This window comes from Bidens hawaiensis, unplaced genomic scaffold (assembly GCF_021521415.1).
Source record: "Bidens hawaiensis isolate Kalapana, Puna unplaced genomic scaffold, B.hawaiensis_p1.1 tig00010432_1, whole genome shotgun sequence".
NCBI classification, from domain to species: Eukaryota; Viridiplantae; Streptophyta; class Magnoliopsida; order Asterales; family Asteraceae; genus Bidens; species Bidens hawaiensis.
Window position 1 is genome coordinate 539,178 of NW_027491794.1, and position 21,302 is coordinate 560,479.

At 36.6% G+C, this 21,302-nt stretch overlaps 3 protein-coding genes across 3 annotated transcripts; all 3 read left to right on the forward strand.

The window, feature by feature from the left end:
• Window positions 1–773: 773 nt before the first annotated feature.
• Window positions 774–2,613, forward strand: LOC143535195 (putative WRKY transcription factor 75). Its single transcript, XM_077029517.1, has 2 exons — window positions 774–1,166; window positions 2,394–2,613. The coding sequence occupies exons 1-2, from the start codon at window positions 805–807 to the stop codon at window positions 2,569–2,571; spliced, it is 540 nt and encodes a 179-aa protein (XP_076885632.1). The 5' UTR covers window positions 774–804; the 3' UTR covers window positions 2,572–2,613.
• Window positions 2,614–14,783: 12,170 nt separating this feature from the next.
• Window positions 14,784–18,812, forward strand: LOC143535197 (uncharacterized). The gene is made up of 5 exons (XM_077029519.1): window positions 14,784–14,841; window positions 17,121–17,194; window positions 17,311–17,385; window positions 17,500–17,575; window positions 18,583–18,812. Exons 1-5 carry the CDS (start codon window positions 14,799–14,801, stop codon window positions 18,684–18,686), a joined length of 372 nt encoding a protein of 123 aa, XP_076885634.1. The 5' UTR covers window positions 14,784–14,798; the 3' UTR covers window positions 18,687–18,812.
• Window positions 18,813–18,880: 68 nt separating this feature from the next.
• On the forward strand, window positions 18,881–21,087 carry LOC143535196 (uncharacterized). Its single transcript, XM_077029518.1, has 8 exons — window positions 18,881–19,010; window positions 19,185–19,274; window positions 19,352–19,426; window positions 19,525–19,638; window positions 19,747–19,794; window positions 20,084–20,146; window positions 20,442–20,492; window positions 20,918–21,087. The coding sequence occupies exons 1-8, from the start codon at window positions 18,927–18,929 to the stop codon at window positions 21,044–21,046; spliced, it is 654 nt and encodes a 217-aa protein (XP_076885633.1). The 5' UTR covers window positions 18,881–18,926; the 3' UTR covers window positions 21,047–21,087.
• The last annotated feature ends 215 nt before the right edge of the window (window positions 21,088–21,302 follow it).

The following is a 21,302-nucleotide window of genomic DNA, read 5'->3' on the forward strand; positions in this document are numbered from 1 at the left end:
TCACCATCTTAAAACCCTAGTTCTCGCTCCATATTCATCAACCATCAGTTTAATTTCATTATCAGAAGCAGTTAAGTTTCTCTCAATGCTTCAGATAAATCAGATCTCCGATGAGTATCGGGATTCGTATATGGAGTACAGTTTAAACTTTAAAGCTACTAGACCTATGTAATTTGATCTCATATGCAGTGAATCAGTTAACAAATCAACGGATTTTGATTAATTACAGTCTTTGGTTGCTAGAATATTCCGGTGAGTTTCCGGCGCCGGAGAAATTGATTAAGGCGGTATTTGTGAGGGTTTCGAGGGGATTTAGGAGTGATGATGATTGGTGGGTTGAATGGAATGGAATGGAATCTGCAACGCGATGGGTGGGGGTATGGTGGCCAGAGTGGTTGTGATATGGTGATGGTGGTGGCGTAGAGAGAGAAAGAAGAGAGAAGGGAGGAGGATGGAGTTATAAGTTTGTAGGTACAGACGAAAAGACAAAAATGCCCTCACATGCGTCTCACGTGAGGGTATTTAACTGAGTTTTTCTAACCCAGTTAGCGTAAAGGACATAACGTGTAGAAAAAAAAAGTTTAAAGTACACCGCCTGCAAGGAAACTAAAAAAAGGACATGAACCGTAATTTGGCTTTTTTTAAAGGACAAAATTTGTAATTGGGCCATAATAATAATAATAATAATAATAATAATAATAATAATATAGCTAGTTATCTAATTCGGTCACCTTTATAAGCCCTATCTTCCTTGATATCTTCACCTCATCACAACCACCTTCCACACATCACCTCTCTCTAAAAATGGAAAGCTTTGCTTCAGGTTATCCCTACAACTACTCATCTTCATCTTCACATCTATCACTGGATTTAATGCATGATTACTCTCATGCAAGTTATAGCACCAATGATGACTACGAAGATGATCATGATCAAAAGCTCGGTCTATTCGGCAAACCTCCAAATTTTGGTTCTGATCATGAAGTGGCGATGGATTCGGGATCCGGGTTGAGTATGATTCATGTGAAGAAATTTAAAAGTGAGAAGAAAAAGACTAGAAAACCTAAGTGTGCATTTCAGACCAGAAGTCAAGTTGATATTCTGGATGATGGTTATAGATGGAGGAAATATGGCCAGAAAGCAGTTAAGAACAGCAAGTTTCCAAGGTTTGATTTTTCATTATTAAGTTCTTAATTATATGTTTTGCGATCATGGCCTTCTCAAGAATCGTTAAATTTTTTGTGGTAGAAGGCGTAAAATTTTCAGGCCTGAAGTAAAATAGTTTTTTGTTGGGTTTGCCGAATATTCATTTTTATTTGTAAAAATAGACTTAAATTTGTTGAGTAATTGAGTTTAATCATTAAAAATACTTACTTTTTTTCATAAACTAAAAAAAAAGAAAAAAAATTCAGGCCTAGCAGGGTGTGATCGGTCCAGGGGCAGTCGACCACCCTGCCTCCTACCAAAGCCCGCCATGTTTGCAATTGATCCATGAATTTTTGTTTAGTTGAGTGTTTTTAGTGTTTTTTTTGAAATATTATATATATAACAAGATTTTTTTACAACGGTTATCAAATTGTGTATGGTGTTTATTATTCGTATCTCCGTTGAAAGAGAGAAATTTGAATCGAACTAAATTTTGTTAAAACTTTGTATTCGGTTTCGAATTCTCGAATTTGGTTAGCATTATTAATACTCCTTTTTTCAATAAAACATGTTTCTATAATATATGATTGTTTATTGGATTACATCGAAACAGAAGGCAAGCGGGCAACAAGCTGCGCCGCTACCCCTTTTTGAATCGCAAAACCCAATCGAATTCGAACCAAATTTTGGATTATGTTTTCAAATCGAATTCGAGTTTTAGTTTTTTCGAATTTATATTGAATATCCGAATTTGAATTATATATACACACACTTTTGTAATAACTAACTCATCTTTTATTCATTACATATGTGTTGTTTTTACCCATAATTTGGTTTATTCAAACTAAACCTAATTCGAATTCACTTTCAAATGTCAAAATTCGAGTAGTTCGAATTCACTCGAATTTGGTTAGCATTTGAACCAAATTTTGGATTATGTTCTCAAATCGAATTCGAGTTTTTGATTTTTCGAACTTATATGACATGAATATCCGAATTTGAATTATATATATATATATACATATCTTAATAACAAACTCATCTTTCATTCATTACATATGTGTTGTTTTTACCCATAATTTGGTTTATTCAAATTAAACCTAATTCGAATTCACTCGACGAACTCCACTAAAGTTACCTAAAACCAAATTATATGAATCTGTTCAATTCAAAATTTATCATTTTGTTTTTGTTTATGTTACTATTATGAATATTATTATTAAGAGTTCTGTATAAATTTGATATAGGAGCTATTATCGATGCACGTATGAAGGATGCAACGTGAAGAAGCAAGTCCAAAGGTTATCTGAAGACGAGGAAGTTGTTGAAACGACTTATGAAGGAACACATTCACACCCAATCGAGAAACCGAACAATAACTTTGAGCATATCTTGGCTCAGATGCAAATCTATTCATCTTGCTAGTTAAAATAGGGAAATGAATAAAACCTGAAAAGGTAGCTAACTAGATGATTAATTAATTTTGTAATGCTTTGATTTTTGTAATGCTTTCTGTTTAATTATACTGTGTTTTGTTTTACAGAAGTTATAAACATTTTGATAACAAAGACTACTAAAATACAAATTTATGTTGGTTAGTTGGTTCAAATATGACATATTTAAAAAGTGAATTCGGGTTTAATCCTCATTAACATTACGAAAAAGTACTTGATTTATTAAAAAAAAGTTTTATTTAACATCGTTGAATCTATTGATTTGACTACCATCTCAACACACTCCGGTGAAGTTGATTAACATCTCATATTATGAATCTAAGATGGTTTAACAACCTAATGATATATTTAAAGTTCGAGGTATAAGTATACCAGATAGTCCAACGACCTACTGACATATTAAGTTTGGGCCGCAAATACATCAGGTAATCCGACGACTTACTAACATGTGAAGTCTTAGGGCAGCGTGACTACCTTACATATAACAACTATAAAAGTAAAGAAAGTTGGAATACACACATTATCATTGTTAAACAATAAATCTAAGTCGCACACACATGCATACACGCACTTCTTTTAATATACATTTTGATTTGGCTTCGACGAGCGTACATTTTTACTAACAAGCTTGTCTCTTATCATTGCTTATTTAGTCACATCTCCATCTTGCATGATCAAAAAGTTGTTTTTGTTCAAGGCACTTGATCAGAATGCAGATAAATAAATACATCTAATTATCTAAATGACGTCCTTTTGATTGGTTGTATTTGTATTTCGCTGCTTAGAGATTGTTTGATAGCCTCTTAATATATAGTTCTAATAAGATGATACCTCTAAATAGGCCTAGGACTAAGTGTGTTTGGTGACACTTCTTAATGATTTATAGAACTTCTTAATGATTAAGTTTCAGAGACATGCTGAATGATTCAGTGACTACCACTTAGTGGTGTTTGTTTTTGCTTAAAACATCTGCAGGAGGCTTATGTCTGCGGGCGCGCAGGCTTATGTTTGCGGGCGCGCAGACATAAGCTTCTGAAGACTGTTTGTTTTTTTTTTTAAATAAGATCTGCAAACTGCTTTTATGGTCTTAAAAAAGAAGCTATTGTTTAACTTCTTCACACATCTTCACACTTCTTAGCATCCTACCAACACCCAATGTCCAACACCACCACCACCCATTATGCGCCGCCGCCACCACCACCGTCCACCACCACCCACCGTCCGCCACCACCACCACCCACCACCACCGTCCCCCACCACCACCACCGTCCATCACCGCCACCACCTATAGTCCACTACCACCACCAGCACCCACCACCACCACCATCCACCACCCACCACCACCACCACCACCACCACCACTGTCCACCACCACCGCCACCCACCCGTCGGCCACAACCATCGTCCACTACCACCACCCACCGTCCGCCAGCACCACCACCACCTACTATCCGCCACCAACACCCACCACCACCGTCCATCACCACCACCACCATCCACCCGTCGGCCACAACCATCGTCCACTACCACCACCCACCGTCCGACACCACTACCACCTACTATCCGCCACCAACGCCGTCGACCACCCACCACCATCACTGTCCATCACCACCACCACCCACCACCACACCACCTACCATCCGCCACCAACACCGTCCACCACCCACCACCACCACCTACCATCCGCCACCAAACACCGTCCACCACCCACCACCATCACCGTCCATCACCACCACCATCCACCGTCCGCCACCACCACCGTCCACCGCCCACCACCAACTATTTTACTAGTCTACAGACGTTAAATGACTTCTATCTACTGTGATATGTATGATAGGTAACTAATTTTCAGCTTATGCAGATGATAACCAGTTTATAAAACAAACAGTATTATATTTTCAGATTGCAGACCTTCAGAACACATCTTCAGTTGCAGACATGAAATCAGATGAAATCAGATTGCAGACAGTTTTTATCTTCAAAAACAAACAGCACCTTAATCGGTCAGACGTCTTAATGGTTCAACACAAGATTATCAAAAAACCCCTTATTATCTTTCATTATTCCGCAAAAATGAATATGATATATGACTATTTGAATAGAATTGATTTTGATGCATCCTTAAGAGAATTAAATGCAATGAACGACGTTGAAAATTTTTTAACAATTTCTTTATATCCTCTATCTTGATAGTTTTCTTGATCATGAAGATTTATATATAATTCAACTTTTAGCATTGATTACAAGTAAAGGAATCTTGAAGTAGTTCACGAGCCCTCTTTGCACTCACGTTGAGAATGTAAGTCCATTGAGCTGACATTTTTCACGTATAATCAAAATATATATATATATATATATATATATATATATATATATAAAAGCAAATAAAAGAACCAAGAACCACAAGCAAAATCATATAAGAAATTTGGAATTCGAAGGAAAACAAAAGTGAAAAAGATACAAAATAGAAAAATGTTTAAATGGGAGGAAGTGAGAGAAAATAATACACAACACATAGTCAATACAATCTCTTTTCTACTTGAAGGGGGTTTAACCCTAAAGAACTACTCTTAATCTACACAAACGTCCACCACAAGACTAGAACTGTAACCTGATGCTAGACTGTCGCTATCTAGTCAAAAACAATATAAATCAGTGTCCTAATCACCTTAAACTAGTCAGGGTAAGTAGGGTGTCGAACCACGAGAAGTATGTGGTCAGTGTAAAGTATAAACGATTCCGGTTAGGGCATATATGTTCACACCCCTCACACTATCAACACTCCTCTCGGTTTAATATATGGACTATCAAAAGATGTGCAAGTATATGTCTCTGCCCTAAAATACCTAATATGAGTTACAACTTAATATGCTTGAGGTCAGTCTTATCTCCACCCATTAACCATCGGTTGCATAAAGACTTGGACTAAGGGTTTTGCTGAGGCTTAGGTTTGGGTGCGGATTAGGCTTATTTAGTGACTCAGGTGGATGAAACCCGGTTAAACAAACCAATATACAGACTCACGAATACAAACGAACCAAATACACAATCACTGCTATTTACAACTGAACAAACTAAATAGATAACTTCTTTTTGTCATTTTGCTGATTTTTCAATTTTTTTTCTTTTTTTTTGTACCAATAACTGATAATTACAGCTCAGAACTTTACAGCTTTACAACTCGTCTGACTAAATACAACTCGATATATATACATATATATACGACTCGATAACGAACTGGATTTCATCACACGGGTTAAAACAAAATAAAGGCCAAGGCTGCAATGGTGTGTAATGTTCAGTTTAGCAAACAAAAAAGGATAAGGTCCAAATGGGCTCCTTGGGGATAATGTCAGGTAAGGAGTTTATTTAGTGAGGAAAATATGTACGAAACGGGATTTCTAAAGTCCTAATCTCCATGCAGGTGGTGGTATTAAGATCTCGAAAAGCATGTGACAAGCAAGTTCTAATTCTGTAAAACATACCGGTTTCCCTCAATAAATGACAAGACATGTTTTATATCTACCATATAATATGTGTATTAAGTATAGGGGCTAATCTCACAATATGTCTAGAAATAAGGGATGCCGATATGAAACATGTATACCCGTCCCCTTGAATCGTTATCCCCGCCTAAAAGATTCCATTTTCAACTTCTCATTTTAAAAACTTTGCCGAGAAGACTATCGAGAAGCTGAAAAACCAACCATGACCAAAAACCTCTAACTTGGCATTAATAGTAATAAATGACAGTTAACAACTTAAGTTTCTGAATAATGTTCGAGGTACTATCGGGCTAAAAATTTCAATTTTCCCCCATCTCCACACTTGAGGTTAACATTGTCCTCAATGTTAAAATAATAAACAATTAACGAACATTTGAGGGACGGGGTTGAAAGTGACAGTTTAACAATTCAAAAACTCGGGGAACAAATGTGATGGGCTTAAGCAAATTATACAATTACATTCCTAATAACTAAAGTAAAAATAACAAAATAGTTTATGAAACTGAAATCACCTGATAATAATGACAATGCAATGCCAAACTCGGCCCACAACTCTCAACATACTCGTGACACACGTTTCCACTATTGATTAATACCGACTAACCATATCTGCAAAATCTCGAGACGTGTAGAAGCAAGCTTCTTGTCACACCCCCCGCCCGAAGGTGGAAACGCCGGGGCGTGCGTAGATTGAAATCATGCACATAGTATTAAATGTAAAAATCCTATTAAAAGAAACCAACGAATTATTCAAATATAATCCAAATAGAAAATATGACATAGCAGTTTATTCATTCAACTTCTAAGTCTGACCCATGCCCTATATGAAACTTCAAGAATCTTCACAACTTAATTTCCATCACCTGAAAAACATGCGAGAGTGTCAACTAAAAATAGTTTGTGAGAACATAGGTTTTGAAAAAAATAAGTTTTATGTTGAAAACATTCCATATGTGTTAAGTTACTTTGTATACTTTAGTGATTACAACCAAACCTCTGACACGTTTAGCGAGTTGTCTAATCCACGATTAGACTATTATGTTTAATGTTTAACGATCGTCGGATTCTGAACACACAGGCCTCTACCCGAGGCCTGCGTGGGCGGGTCGGGCCAATAGATCTATCATCATACTACCACGGGCTTAACAAGTTAATGGTTGTACATGCGATTAAGTATACCCTTGTAATGATTACACATAACGAATATAATGAAATAAAGCTTGAATCAAATAACATGTATAAAACGTAGAATAAATAAGTTGCATGTTTCCACCCCGAAGTATAAAACGTTTAAAAGAATGAAAAGGGGCTATGAACTCACCTTGCTTGACGGATGAACACGAACACGAGCAAGAGTTTATTGAACCGGTTACGGGATGCCCTAGATTAAGTTTGATTTTTAAATTAGTTAGAGTGTCGCATACTAGAATGTTCTAAACCAAGAGCATGACCTCCAGCAAGTTGATTCCTAGGTAAGAGTCACGGGTCCAATGGGATTATTTACGCCACTCTTGCCTTAGACAGAACCGTTTGCTTGTCAGATACATACATACCCGGTTTATACTCTATTTGTATACTAACTCAAAATGTTTTAGAATGGTTTTCACAAATAATAAAGTACGAGGTTAAAAGTGTAATATCATAGAGTTTGGGTGTTTATTGACATTTAGGAAAGTATAGGGTTCAAAGTGTAAATATTATAGTTTAGGATGTTTATCGACATTTATGAAAGTATAGGGTTTAGAGTGTAAATATTATAATTTAGGATATTTATTGACATTTATGAAAGTATAAGGACCAATTATGTAAATATAATTTTTAGTTATGATAACTTTGTAAGTTTTTTTTGAAGATCATAAGAATATTTATAGTTGTTCATGGAAAAATTATAATTTGATCCAAGATTATAAGAAAACAATTATGATTTCTTGGAATAACATGATCATCATAATCTTTTAGAGCAAAAAGTAAGGGTTTTATTAACAATTTATGATGATCATGGTGAGAGTATATGAACAATTATGAAGATTCAAAAGAAAACTCAAGAACATAGGAACAAACTAAAAGAAATTCAAAAGAACAAGATCAAAATCAAAGATATATGAAGAACAACTAAGAAAACATATAAAACTTACTTGATTATGCTTAGAGAGAATGAGATTTGGTGTGAAAAAAATATGAGAATGAAGGGCTCTATTTATAGGCCAAAAGTTAAGGTTAGAATATAATTGCGATAGAGATAAAACTTATTTAAAGATCAAGAGATAACTTAATGATAATTATAATTATAATAACTATAAACAAAATAATAATGATAATAATTTAAAAAAAATAGATATGTGTGCATGTGAGAAAGTGCATGGCACTTTTTTTTTTAATTTAACTTCTTTTTTCTTTTTTTTTTCAAATTAAATAAATTAGATAATGTAAAATTTGAGAAACAGGTTTAAGATAGAAGTTTTTAGAATGTTCTCTTTTTAAATCAAATGATTAATTTAAATACTTAGGATAAAAATAATAATAACAAAATATTTTGTTACATGTTATAAAATATTAATCTAGGTATTCTGGTTCAACGTGTTATATTAGTGATTAAGCACGATTATGATGAAATGAACATAGGATCGTATAATTACGCATATAAAGATAATGTTATTCAATAAATGACACATGATTCAACACTAAGAAATGTAGACGATGAAATTAATACGAGAACTTTATTAAATACGAGCACAAAATACTAGCGTTTTTGCAAGAAAAATCCATAGATGTTACACTTCTCACCAGTGTAAGACATAGATCTTTCAAAGAGTTAATATTATTATATTATAAAAATCATTACCGAGCCGAGTTAGTCAGTTTCATAAAAAATTTGCAATTAAAAATAATAAAAGACCTAACTCACTTTCGTAGGAATCACGGTTGCATTTAGCGTATGCAACAAGCCCTTTAAACCCCCCGGTAGCTCGGGTGGACGAGTGAGGTCTCGTGAGGGTTTATAGTGAACTACACCCACAAAGTTCCAATACAACAAAATATACGCGTACCTGGATTAACCACAGCAAAAAAAGAACATGAAAGCACTTTGGGTAGCTTAACTGAAACCTTGTTTTCTGACATAACTTTACCACACACATCAAAATCCCAACTTTTTCCTTGCGGTATCCCCACACTTAGCTTTTGCTATGATGGTACGCTTGAAATACAATTAGTAATATAAAAAAAACGCAAACTAAAAATATACAAAATATACAATTACCACCATTTTGAAAATTTTATGACATTCAAGGTGGGCGGCTGACCCGTTTCCATGCAGCCTTCTCGTTACATAAAAGCTCATCCTCAAGAGGTTGCTCCCAACCTTTTAACACACCAGAATCCGGCCCAAACATTTCCAACCTCCATTCTAAATCACATTCAGGTGGTTTCTTTACCTCTTTCCTTTTCATCTTCTTTCCCTTTCTTGTTGCTACTTCCTTATCATCTCTAACTCCATGCAATATCTCATTCCGTCCTTTCACCTTCATGCTACCATTCAACTCATTCCTATCATTCACAGCACCATCCTCTCTCTTTTGATCCTTGTTTACATATACACACTTGTCAACAAGAGGGTTACTAGCATTTTCAAATAGTAACAACCGCTTATCACGGTTCCCACATTTAATTCCCAAAACTCCCGTGGCACAATCAATTACCGCATGTGTTGTGGCCAGGAATGGCCTACTTAGTATGACTTTAGATTGTTTAATATTCCTTTCGTATAATAAAGTACAAGGAAGTCAACTGGGTAGCTAAATTCATCCACCTGAACCATTACATTAGTAACCATGCCCCGAGGGAGTGTATGAGTTTGATCCGCCAACACCACGGTGGTGTTTACACTCTCTGACGGGCCAAACTCATACTGATCATATACACTGCCAGGCATGATACTAACGCATGCTCCAAGATCTAGAAGTGCCCAATCAGTTTTAAACTCTGCAATTTGAATTGATAACAATGACACTCCTGGGTTTTGGAGTTTACTCGAGGTGGTATTATCCTCCACCTCCTCATCTCCTGTGTTGGTCAATTTGCTATTTAAACATTTTTCACAAGTGCAATTTTCACAAAAAGACAATTCATCTGTTTTTAATTTCAATTCATTTTGGAAAACCATTTCATTTTGACCAACACATTCGTTCTCATCACTAACATCGTTCACCACCGCCTCAACAAACTGCGGTGGTGAATCATCTTCAACACTGGTAATTTCAAAATGAGGTACAAGACTTACCGCGTTGATGTGCACACTATTACCTTTCTTAGAGCTTGAACTGGCATGTTGCGGGTTCACTGTGGTATCGCTCGGTAGCTGACCCGCATTCTTCTGAAATCTCGCCACGTCTGCTGCGAGCTGACCAATTACTTTAACATTGCCTCTGAAGACTTATCCTTTAACTCGAACTGTCTCTGCGTTTCCTTCTGATTATCTGACACAAGCTTCAACAACGCATCGAGTTTTGTATGAATTGACTCATTTGTATTACCCGAACTACCTTTCTGCCGGTCCTGATTCTGATCACTCAACGAACTGTTACCCCGGTAACCATCTCTGTTATACCCCCGACTGTTATTCTGACTGTTCGAACCCTGCTGATAACCGCCCTAGCGGTAGCTGTTCTGCTGTCGGTTCTGATTGGACCCCTGAAAGTTCGGATTTGACTGACTCGAAGCGTTCCCGTATCTGAAATTCGGGTGATTCCTTAGGCCCGGGTGATAGGTGTTTGAATCAAACCCTTGACCCTTGGAATCCCCGTACGCGTAACTGATTTCCTCCTCGTCGGTATACTCGTCATCATCAACCCCGGGGCAATCTTCAACCTTATGCCCTAACTCGCCACAATCTGAACAAACCGGGAATTTCACCCCGACTTTACTAACCTCTTTCTTCTTCTCTTTTCGATAACCCGTGAGTTCTCGTTCTAACTCAGCAATTCTGTCTGACTCACTCGAGGCTGATTTAATTGTTCGGGTGACCCCGACTTTTCGTCTTCGATCTGCTGCTGCCTCTGCCTTGGAATCTTCACACATAAATTCCAAAAATTCCCAATCATCTTCCTCGGGTTGATTCAACAACTGACTATTACACGAAGCTTTCAAATGTTTTCTGTCTTCATACGTCAACGAAACACTTAACCAATTCCCATAATTCGATCTGATGGTGCGGGCACTTCCTAATCATTTCCTTGTAACGAGTAAAAGCTTCATGGAACAACTTACCCGGTAACTGAGAAAAGTGTCGAATCTCCATTCAGGCCTCGATGGTCTTCGACTATGAATAATACTCGTTAAGGAAAACCTGCTGCATCTCACCCCAGTTCTCAATACTGTGCATCGGTAACGAGTTGAACCAGTGTTTGGCTTTGTCTTTCAGTGAGAACTGGAACAACCGCAACTGAACCTCATCCTGATCATACGTACCATCACTGATAGACCCGCAACTAGCTGAAAAATCTGACAAGTGTGAATATGGGTCTTCAGATCCCAGTCCGTGAAAATGGGAACTATGTTGATGTAGGACGGACGGGATTTGAATGCCGGTTGTCCCTGTATGTGAATCTGTGGGACAATCGATGAGGCACCATCTGAAATAGCCGGTCTGAACCGACTGTTAACACCCTGAGCCGGGAGCCCATAATTCCTTCGTCTAGCTCTCAGTTCCTCAAAACCTCCCCGGTTAACCTGATTCGGCGATCTTCGATCCTCCCGATATCTTCCTATACCACCTCGATCTGGATTTCTGTTCCTCCACCTGTTACCTCTTACCCTAACCGGTTCCTCAACTTCCTCAACCTGTATACCCTCATATGCGTTTCTCTGCTCAAACCCGTCATTCCCTCTAACTCGCGATTCATCCTCGTTACTACCATCATTCCTCGGTTTTTGTTCCTCATCTCCTTCTTCTTTGTCTTCGATGTGAATACTGACATGATCAAAATCCCGTATAATCGACTGTCGGTGACGAGGGGTGTTGTTCGGGGCTGGTGGCCCGGGTCTGTCAAGGTTTCGGTTTCGGTTTCTGGATTGTCGGACTGAATTTTGGGGTTGTTGATTGGTGTTTATTGGTGGTGGTAGGTCATTAATTGGTGGATTTTGATTATTTGGTGGATTAGCTTCGGGTTGGAAAACTTCGGTGGTGGGTTTTGGTTTTGATTCTGGTTCTGACCTTCCATATCTGACTGTCTTATTTGAGCTCGGTTCTACCGAGCTAACCGTGCGATTTCTGGCTCGTAAATCAGCGGAGAATTTCTTCCTGAATAGCGGGTGTGCATAAACCTGTTACCTGCACAACGGACACACCCCGCGTAAAATGGGAAAATAAAAACTAAATTAAACAAAGAAATCAATTAACACAAAAACACTAAGCGCACTAACTCCCCGGCAACAGCGCCATTTTGATGCTAGACTGTCGCTATCTAGTAAAAAACAATATAAATCAATGTCCTAATCACTTTAAACTAGTCAGGGTAAGTAGGGTGTCGAACCACGAGGAGTATGTGGTCAGTGTAAAGTGTAAACGATTCCTATCATTATGAAGTAATTCAATTAAAGTGTTTATCACACTAGCAAACAGTTTGTGTTTTATAATAAACGAACAATTAATCAAAGATTCAATCAGTCAAACAAAGCAAATCACACCCGGGAATCCAAGTAAGCAATCAAACAACAATGTCATGCAATTTAACAGATAAACTATCCTGTGTTAACTACAGGCTGACTAACCAGTTAAACCTTAGGCATCCACGCTCGCTAACACACAGCACTGGTTATCAAACGGTCCCTGCCAGTGTGACTCAACTACGGGTAAACGCACGCTTTCTTGCAATTAACAGGTCAAAACAATCCTATAAGGAATTATCATAGCAACTGGCACACTAATCGTTCTGATCGCAATAAATCTAAACTGACGTTGTGCTCAATAATACTAGACATCAATACTCATAGATTAACATCAAAGTAATTACAATCAATCTTTCTAGTACATGAGAAAATAATTGAAAGATTACAAACTATACATCCCGGGTAAGACTTGAAGGATCTAGCCGCGTCTCGGCATCTCTCGGGCTTCGGTTATGATGGATAGGATCATGCACGGGACCTTGAGATGATTGGAAGTGATGGTGGCTCTCCTTCCTGCTCTGAAAATCACATGGAAGGTGAATAATGGCGTCTTGGGTCGTCAAAACGAAATAAAACATCAAACCCTAACTTTCCCGACTATGGGGACCCTCACGTAGCGCGATGGCCATGTGACCATTCCATCGCGCTACGCGATGGAAGATAACTTCATATTTGGATTCCTCTCGTCGAGAAACCCGAAATTCATATATTATGGGTCCCGTAACTCATTTTCTAGCACAGAATATGCTCGTTTTACATCCTGGTCGTTTTTTGTGAACCCATCTTGTTCAGTTTTAGCATCGGCTTTAGGTTCCTTATCCAAACTCTTCCTAAATTCTTCTAACACTTCCTAAGACTTCAAGTTATGCTCCGGTTATCCCGAGATATCATTCCATGCTCGTACAAGTCACCAATTTAGCATCTTTAACGATCAATGACCTGAAATACAATAGCACGTATGAAGTATCAAAGTTTTAACAATATACTAAACAAAACTACAAAATTAACACACTAATATATACAAAATACCCAAACATCATAATCGCTTGTAACTGCTTAAGAGAAACATCTTTACTGCATACATACTTTAATGCACTACAGTGCTAGACTACAATCTATTTAATACCCAAAGGGGTATATGATAAGACATATCATTCTTTAGAGCCAAAATCACACATATTTCATTATGTGAGTGAGCTAGTAAGAAATTCGAAAGCCGTCTAACTCGCTTCACAACTGTAATAGTTGAAATTAATGAATTGAAAACACAATTTATAAGAAAGTTTTCTAAGATTAGTCAAAATGAATTTGTTGATTATCTAATAAAAATAAAGTAAATTAGAAATAAATAATCTCACATAATAATCTTATCTTTAAAAATCTCTGCCAACGGTCCAATCTTTCGACTATTTTTCTCTCAATGGACCTCCGTTAAAAAGCACTTAACGTCGTTAACTTTTTTTTTCTGAAATCCAAAACGATGTTTTAGGACTTTTGATAGGAAGAAGGATGCAAGTCGACTGATGTCAAACTTATCTCGAAACGGTGATCCAAACAACGAAACAACGTTTCGATTCGGGTGTTTGAATTTCCAATTAACAAAAATCAAGCCATTTGAATCACCCTTTCGAGATAAGTTTTACATCAGTCGACTTGCATCTTTCTTCCGATTAAAAACCTCGAAACATCGTTTTGAAATTCGGAAAAACACTTGACGAAGCTAAGTGTATTTTAACAAAGACCCATTGAGAGAAGAAATAATCGAAAGATTGGACTATTGGCATGAATTTTTAAAAGTAAGATTACCATCAACCGATTATTTATTTCTAATTTTTGGTTAAAAATATTTGCGTGATTATAAAAGACTCCACATCTCACATATTCAAAAGAATAATATTCTCCAGTGAAGGAACACATGTTCTTCTGGAAGCTCATCAATTGACGTGAAAATAAAAAATAAAATGTACACAAATTATTCGTATAATAATAACAACACAAATTAAGCAATTGATTGATTGAATCGACGATGGCTCTTCCTCTCGGGAAGCTTACAATAATAATCGGTGCAGGTATTTGTTACTAATTTAATTAATTAAACTTTAACCTAACGAGTTAGTTTTATAATAATATCATTTGTTATGGATTGGGATCGTATGTAATATGTATCAGTATGGTTAATTGTGAATGGTAGGGTTATGGTACAGAGATTGAATCTGTTAGGGTTTTAGGCTGATTTGAATTGTTAGGGTTTAGAATGCTAGTATGTTTAATTTCAGTTTCATTATTTGCAATTGCAGTTTCGGATTGGTTTGTTTAATCTGGTTTCGAGTATCCAAAAAAAAAGAAGCTAGTTAGCCAATACCTTTTTGGGATATTGGTTTTTAATACTGTTGGCGGATAACACTCTCAACTTTCAATTTGTTATCCATCATTACCAACTTTCATCCTATTTGTTTTTGTCACTCCCTCACTAACGGACGACTAGCGTCGTTAGTGGATTTATGTAAAAATCATACCAGATTGAAGGATGCATTTCACAGCCGTCGGATTCGGAATGCCCTTGCATCTTATCGATTGGTATTTGGTCCTCTCTTTGCGTCAATCGGTCCTTGGAGTTGTTGCAGCCGCCTTCGGTAGATGTCTGAACCATCCTGAATCAGAGGTCGCCGCTGGCTACGGCGGAACCCTAGCTGTGCCGCCTCCCTCTTCTGTGTTTCCGATCGTCGGGTTCGCCGGAAAATAGGGATTCCACTATCGACGTTAATTGTCCGTTAGTGAGGGAGTGACAAAAACAAATACGGTGAAAGTTGGGAGTGGTGGGTGACAAAAACAAATTCGCCAGAACAGCCTTACCTTTTTCTTTAGACACCTGGTGATTTTTAGGTAATTCAAGGAGAAATTGTACTGAAACATAGGACCTGTTTATGTGGAGTTTTGTTCAGGAGAGAATAATGGACCTTAATGCCCTTGTGTAGCTGCAATGTAGCATCAGATGGTTTGAGGTTTCTTGATGCACCTCACAAACTGAGCTTGGTACGGCTAAGCCTCTTCCCGCTAATGCAACTCGTGTTGCAATCCGGTCTAGTAACACTTTTCATATAAAACAATTTACTTTTATCGGGATCCAATTGTTCCAACAATCAAAGTTAACAATTGTTTTCCCCTCGTATCAAACTCTCACCTCGTGCTACTTACCGGAAACGAATTTAGTGAATTGTCTAGCCCCTTTCATAGCCAAACATCGCCACTACCTGATCGTTGTACATTTGTGACCAAATTTGAGCAATTTGATATTTCACTAATCTCTCAAGTCAACCTTGGCAATCTTCTCCAACTCCAGTTAAGGACCGCTTCATTTGTCACCCATGAAAATTCTATCAAAGATTATTTTCTTTGTTTCAAGAGCAAACAAAGATGGAAACCTATCTTTTAGAATTTCCGAATCTGCTCATTTATTTAGCGAAAACATTGTTTTATCTCCTTCTCCATAACTAATCGTAAGACGTTCAAAGAACTTCAGATTGTAGTCGGGCTTTAGTTTCTTCAAACTGCCAATAGTATTCCGTGTGCCACCCAAGAACTTTTTAACTGGGATCCAGTTCCAGTTTCTAGGGCCACTATGAAGTTCCGAAATAGTTTTGACCCATAACGTTTTGTTAGCTAAAATGAAAGCAGCATATTAATCTTCACTCGTAAAACAATAACCAAATAACAAACGAATGTAATCATGAGTTGGAGATGATGAATGGACTTGCATACGCAATCCCACAATTAGAGATGATGAATTACTTTGGGAATAAGAAGGCGAACATAACCAATCAGCCATAAGTTGGATAGATGTATATACAGTTAACAGTCGATCAACCATAATTGAATAAAATGCGAACGTAAGCGAATCTTCAAGGCTGGATAAGAAGAATGCGTAGATATTTATTTTTATTTTGCTGAAATGCGTACTGAATCACTATACCTAATATCAGGTTTTTAAAACGAAAACTATAATTGGGTTTTTTGGGTTGACCCGATACCCAAAAATCAGACTCGATAACCGAACCGAATTACTACAGTTCGGGTTCGGGTTAGTGTTTTCTTGGGTTTGGGTAAGTGTTTTCCCGGGTCGGATTTCGGGTTTTGGTTAAAAGTGTCAAAACCTACTTGGAGTTACTATAGTGAACTTTTCATGGTGGAAATTTGGGATTTACAGTAAATACATATTGCTCTAGTATATGAATCAACCCTTGACATCTTAACCTTAGTTAGGTGCATAAAAGCTTAAAATCATATAGACACTGATACTTTAGATTTAATCTTCTCATTCAGATATCATATCATTAATCATTGTTTGTAGGTCTTGTTGGTTCAGTTCTTGCAAAAGAAGGACGCATTCCTGGTGTTGCTGATTTATTGTCTGGTACTTCTAAGGTAATTCATCTATTTGCTAGTCAACTCCACACATCAGATATTGATTATATTTCAGAACCACATTAGCCTCTTCATTATCTTATTAAAAAACGGTTTCTTGGTTTCTGTTCTTACAGGTGCTCAAGATATTTAAGCAAGATGAGAAGGCCGTGTCAAGTCCAAAACCACGCAATGACTCATTGATGGCACAGGTTTATTACCGGTTCATTAGTTTTTTATGTTTTTTTCGTATCAGTATGTTTCATTTCAGATCACACTTTCATGATTAGTTTTTGTGCTATTATGATGCTGTATGATATTAACAGGTTAACAGCCTAAGGCAGGAGCTTCAACTCCTAGCATCAAATAGACCCGTAACCATTGTGACTTCTACTGGTTCAGGTATCTTGTTAAAGGTTTGGTTAGTTACATATGCATGCATTTACAAGTTTATATTTTGAGGCTATGTGTACACACACACAAATAGGGGATAGTTCCAACAAAACCAACATGAAAACTACTTTAAACAGTATTTTTTAATTTTTAATTTTTCATTCTTTTTATGTGTTATTAGTCTTTGCCAACACCAAAAAGAAATAAAAAAAATATATGTGGCTCACGAAAATACATATATGTAGCTTGTGAAGTTACATAAATGCATCTAATACAAGGTAAATGTATGTAGATTACGAGCTACATTTATGTACATTCGCAGCTACAAGTATATATATATATATAAAATTTCTTTTGGGTTTTTGCAGTGATTAATAACAATTGAGAAAAAGAAATGTTTAAAAGTGGTTTTCATGAGTTTTCGGTATCTTAGTGCCTATATATTACTTTATACTTTTTGCTATGTAGTTAAATAGAATGTGTATATTTTCTATGTTATAGGATAGTGTTGCTGATATGGAAGGAATTTTGTTATGTGATACAAAACCATATTTTCACTCTTATACGCTGAGTTTCTAAATACAGATATCTTCATTGTTGTATGCGATTCTCACTATATAAAAGAAATGCCTTCATATTTAGAACAATGTCAAGAGTAAAAGTTGTTAATATATGCATTCTATTAATCTGCATAGCAAAAAGTATAAACTAATATATAGTATTATTTCTGCTGTTAAAAAACGTATAATGTTATTTTTGGGAAGCTCTAGTTGTACCAAATGAATACCAGTTTAAGTTTCATTAACTTAATGCACGACAATTTATTATGTGTGGACTGTGGAATGTAGATTATGATCTTTTACATCCACATGTTTGTGATTCTGTGAAATGATCTTCCTGCAATTATCAAATATCAATCCTATAAGTAAAATGTGTGTATGAATGCTGATTTATTGAATTTCTTTCAGTTATGGTTTTTCACTAACGCCACTTTAATATGTTACGCTTGCATGCAGGTACCCGAAATTACGGGCTCATTGTCATTGTTGTTGTAGTAGGATATGGGTATGCTTGGTGGAAGGTAAGTATGCCAACTCGGCATCCAGATCATCCATCTTAGACTGTTACTTTTATCTATATAGATTTTACACACTTGGTGTATATTAATAGTTTATAACCTTATGGTAATGCATTTGAGTTACAGTTCTCTTTATGTTTGCTGTAGTCACCTACTCGAGTCTGTTAAATGACAAGAAGCATGTATAATAAGTTAATTAGCTTTAGTCTCAATATTATTCTCTCGCACTTTACTTTCGTTAGTTAATAGTTTATATGTTTGCAGGGTTGGAGACTTCCTGATATGATGTTTGCTACAAAGCATAGTTTATCTGATGCAACAAATGCTGTAGCTAAACAGCTAGACAATGTTTATTCTTCACTCGCCGTAAGTTTTCTGTTACAAAATTGACTTATTTACCCTTACTTTTTTATTAAATACTTCATCTTCTTGAGTTTTATTATAATGTAAGGGTAAACTTGTCAAACGACATTTGTACAAGTGTACCTCATTTATTTCTGTTTTTATTTAGCTAACAAGGTTATTTTTGTTGTTGATTAGGCTACCAAGAGGCATCTATCATCAAGAATTGATCGTGTCGATTGTAGTTTAGATGAGTTTGCAGAAGTCACTGCATCTACAAAAGAGGAGGTATGTTTAGTTTTCTTGTGTTGTAACCGTTGAATTTCATATTAATATTATGTAAACTTATTTATTAAACTACGTAGGTTTCTTCTCTACGAGTAAATACAGAAGGGATTGCTTTAGATGTTCAAAAAGTACATCATGCAGTTGATACCCTGGTGTGACTCATTTACATTACCTAGTTGACTTTCAACTATCTTTTCTGGTTAGATGGTCAACTCATGTTTTGGAAACTGGTCAACTCTTTTTGTCACAGGAGACCAAGTTGAATAGGATTGAATGGAAGCAAGATGACACAAATCTAGGAGTCGCGAGGTTATTACGTACTGCAATAACTTTGGAAAACCAGGCATCTGTGGGATCCATTGAGGTATGTTTTAGCGGGTTGAGTCATTCTAATTCTAGCTAACACTTTGACCCACTTGAGACTCAATGTAATCAGACCCGTTCATTAAGTGATGTTTGCTATAACTTGTAGGCAAACCCGTCTAGTTCATCAAAGCCAGCTCTTCCACCCCCACAGAGGGTAGGTTTTTATTAACAATACAATTCGTTTATTTATAAATTCTGGTTTACTGAACATGTAAGATCATCCACTATCATAGGCCATATCAGCAAACAGTAAAACTTTTTCTAAAGAGGTATAAATGGGTCCCACATAGTTTATTTATGACAGGTTATATGCTTTAATAGCATCTGGGTATTCAGTTATTTGCGCTTAAAATGTTACAGTCTCACAATCTGTTGACTTAAATTATTATTATGAAGAACACGCATTTGTGAAATATTTTATTAGCATATGTTTCTCCTCGCAGACTATGTCTTTGCCTCCAGTTCATATGGAAGAGCAACAATTGTCTCCACGGGTATCGCCTGGGGTACGTGTCTCAACAATCATTGGTTAAAATTAGTAGTATATGCAGAAAAACAGGTGGACTGGGTGATTTGACCCATTTGAGATAATAACAAACCCAAACTGACCCATTTATAATTGGTCAAAGTTGCCATCTTATATTAGTAAGATTGGTACTTGTATTGTATTTGGCTTGAGCAACCGAGTTAAGACAAACTAATCGTTATTGAAGACTGATAGTATTAAATCCGTTTTCGTTTAAAATCCTAGTATTTGTTTTCTTTTCCTTTCCTTTCTGATTCGTATTTTGTCTCTTTCAGGGTAAAAGACCTTTGGGAAATTCTGTTTCAGCCTCTGCCTCGGGCTTGAAGGTTATTATTCTTAATATTGTTGTTTGCTGAAATGTAGAGGTGACAAAACGGGTGGGTTGGGTAATGGGTCAAAACGGGTACATGTCAGGTTGACCCGAGACACCTTTTGTTCATAGACATTATGGTTAGGTTTTTAAATTGAGAAATTTAGCATGCAACTATATATCCAGGGACTTGTGTGCAAATTGAACAAAAGTCCTTAGTTTTTCGATCATGGCTCTTCCTTTAGTAAGAATCTAATATTTGAATAAAATAATATAAAAGGTGTTCTGCAGTTATATTACAATTTGGGTAATTTCACATATGACCCATACATTAGTAAATGGGTCCCTCGTCTTGTTTATACCAAACGAGACCCTTAATCTTCCACATCAGATCGTCAAAACCTCATTTTAAACTCTTAATCATGTTGCAATATGCTGCAGGCTCTTAAAGAAGAACGCTCAGAAATACTTGAATCAGAAGCCACGAGTCCAAACTCGGGTGTATTTGGGCGAAGGTTCTCTAATATTGGTGCTGTTTTTTCAAGGAACCGCCCTTCTAACGGGCAGTGATATAATATTATCCTTATCCGCAGCTGTGAACATGATACAAGAATTAAAAGGATCATTTTTGCATCTTGTAGAATGAAAAGGGTAACAAGGTACTGAATTATTATATAAGGTTTTAGAGAGATCTATTTACGGTTTTTATTTACCGAGCCTAAGGCCAATGGACTCTGTTTTGTTGATAGATCGATGTTTCTTCCAACTGTTACCAGAAAACTTACAGTACCCTACCAGTATCATGCTAACCAATGGGATCGGGTGA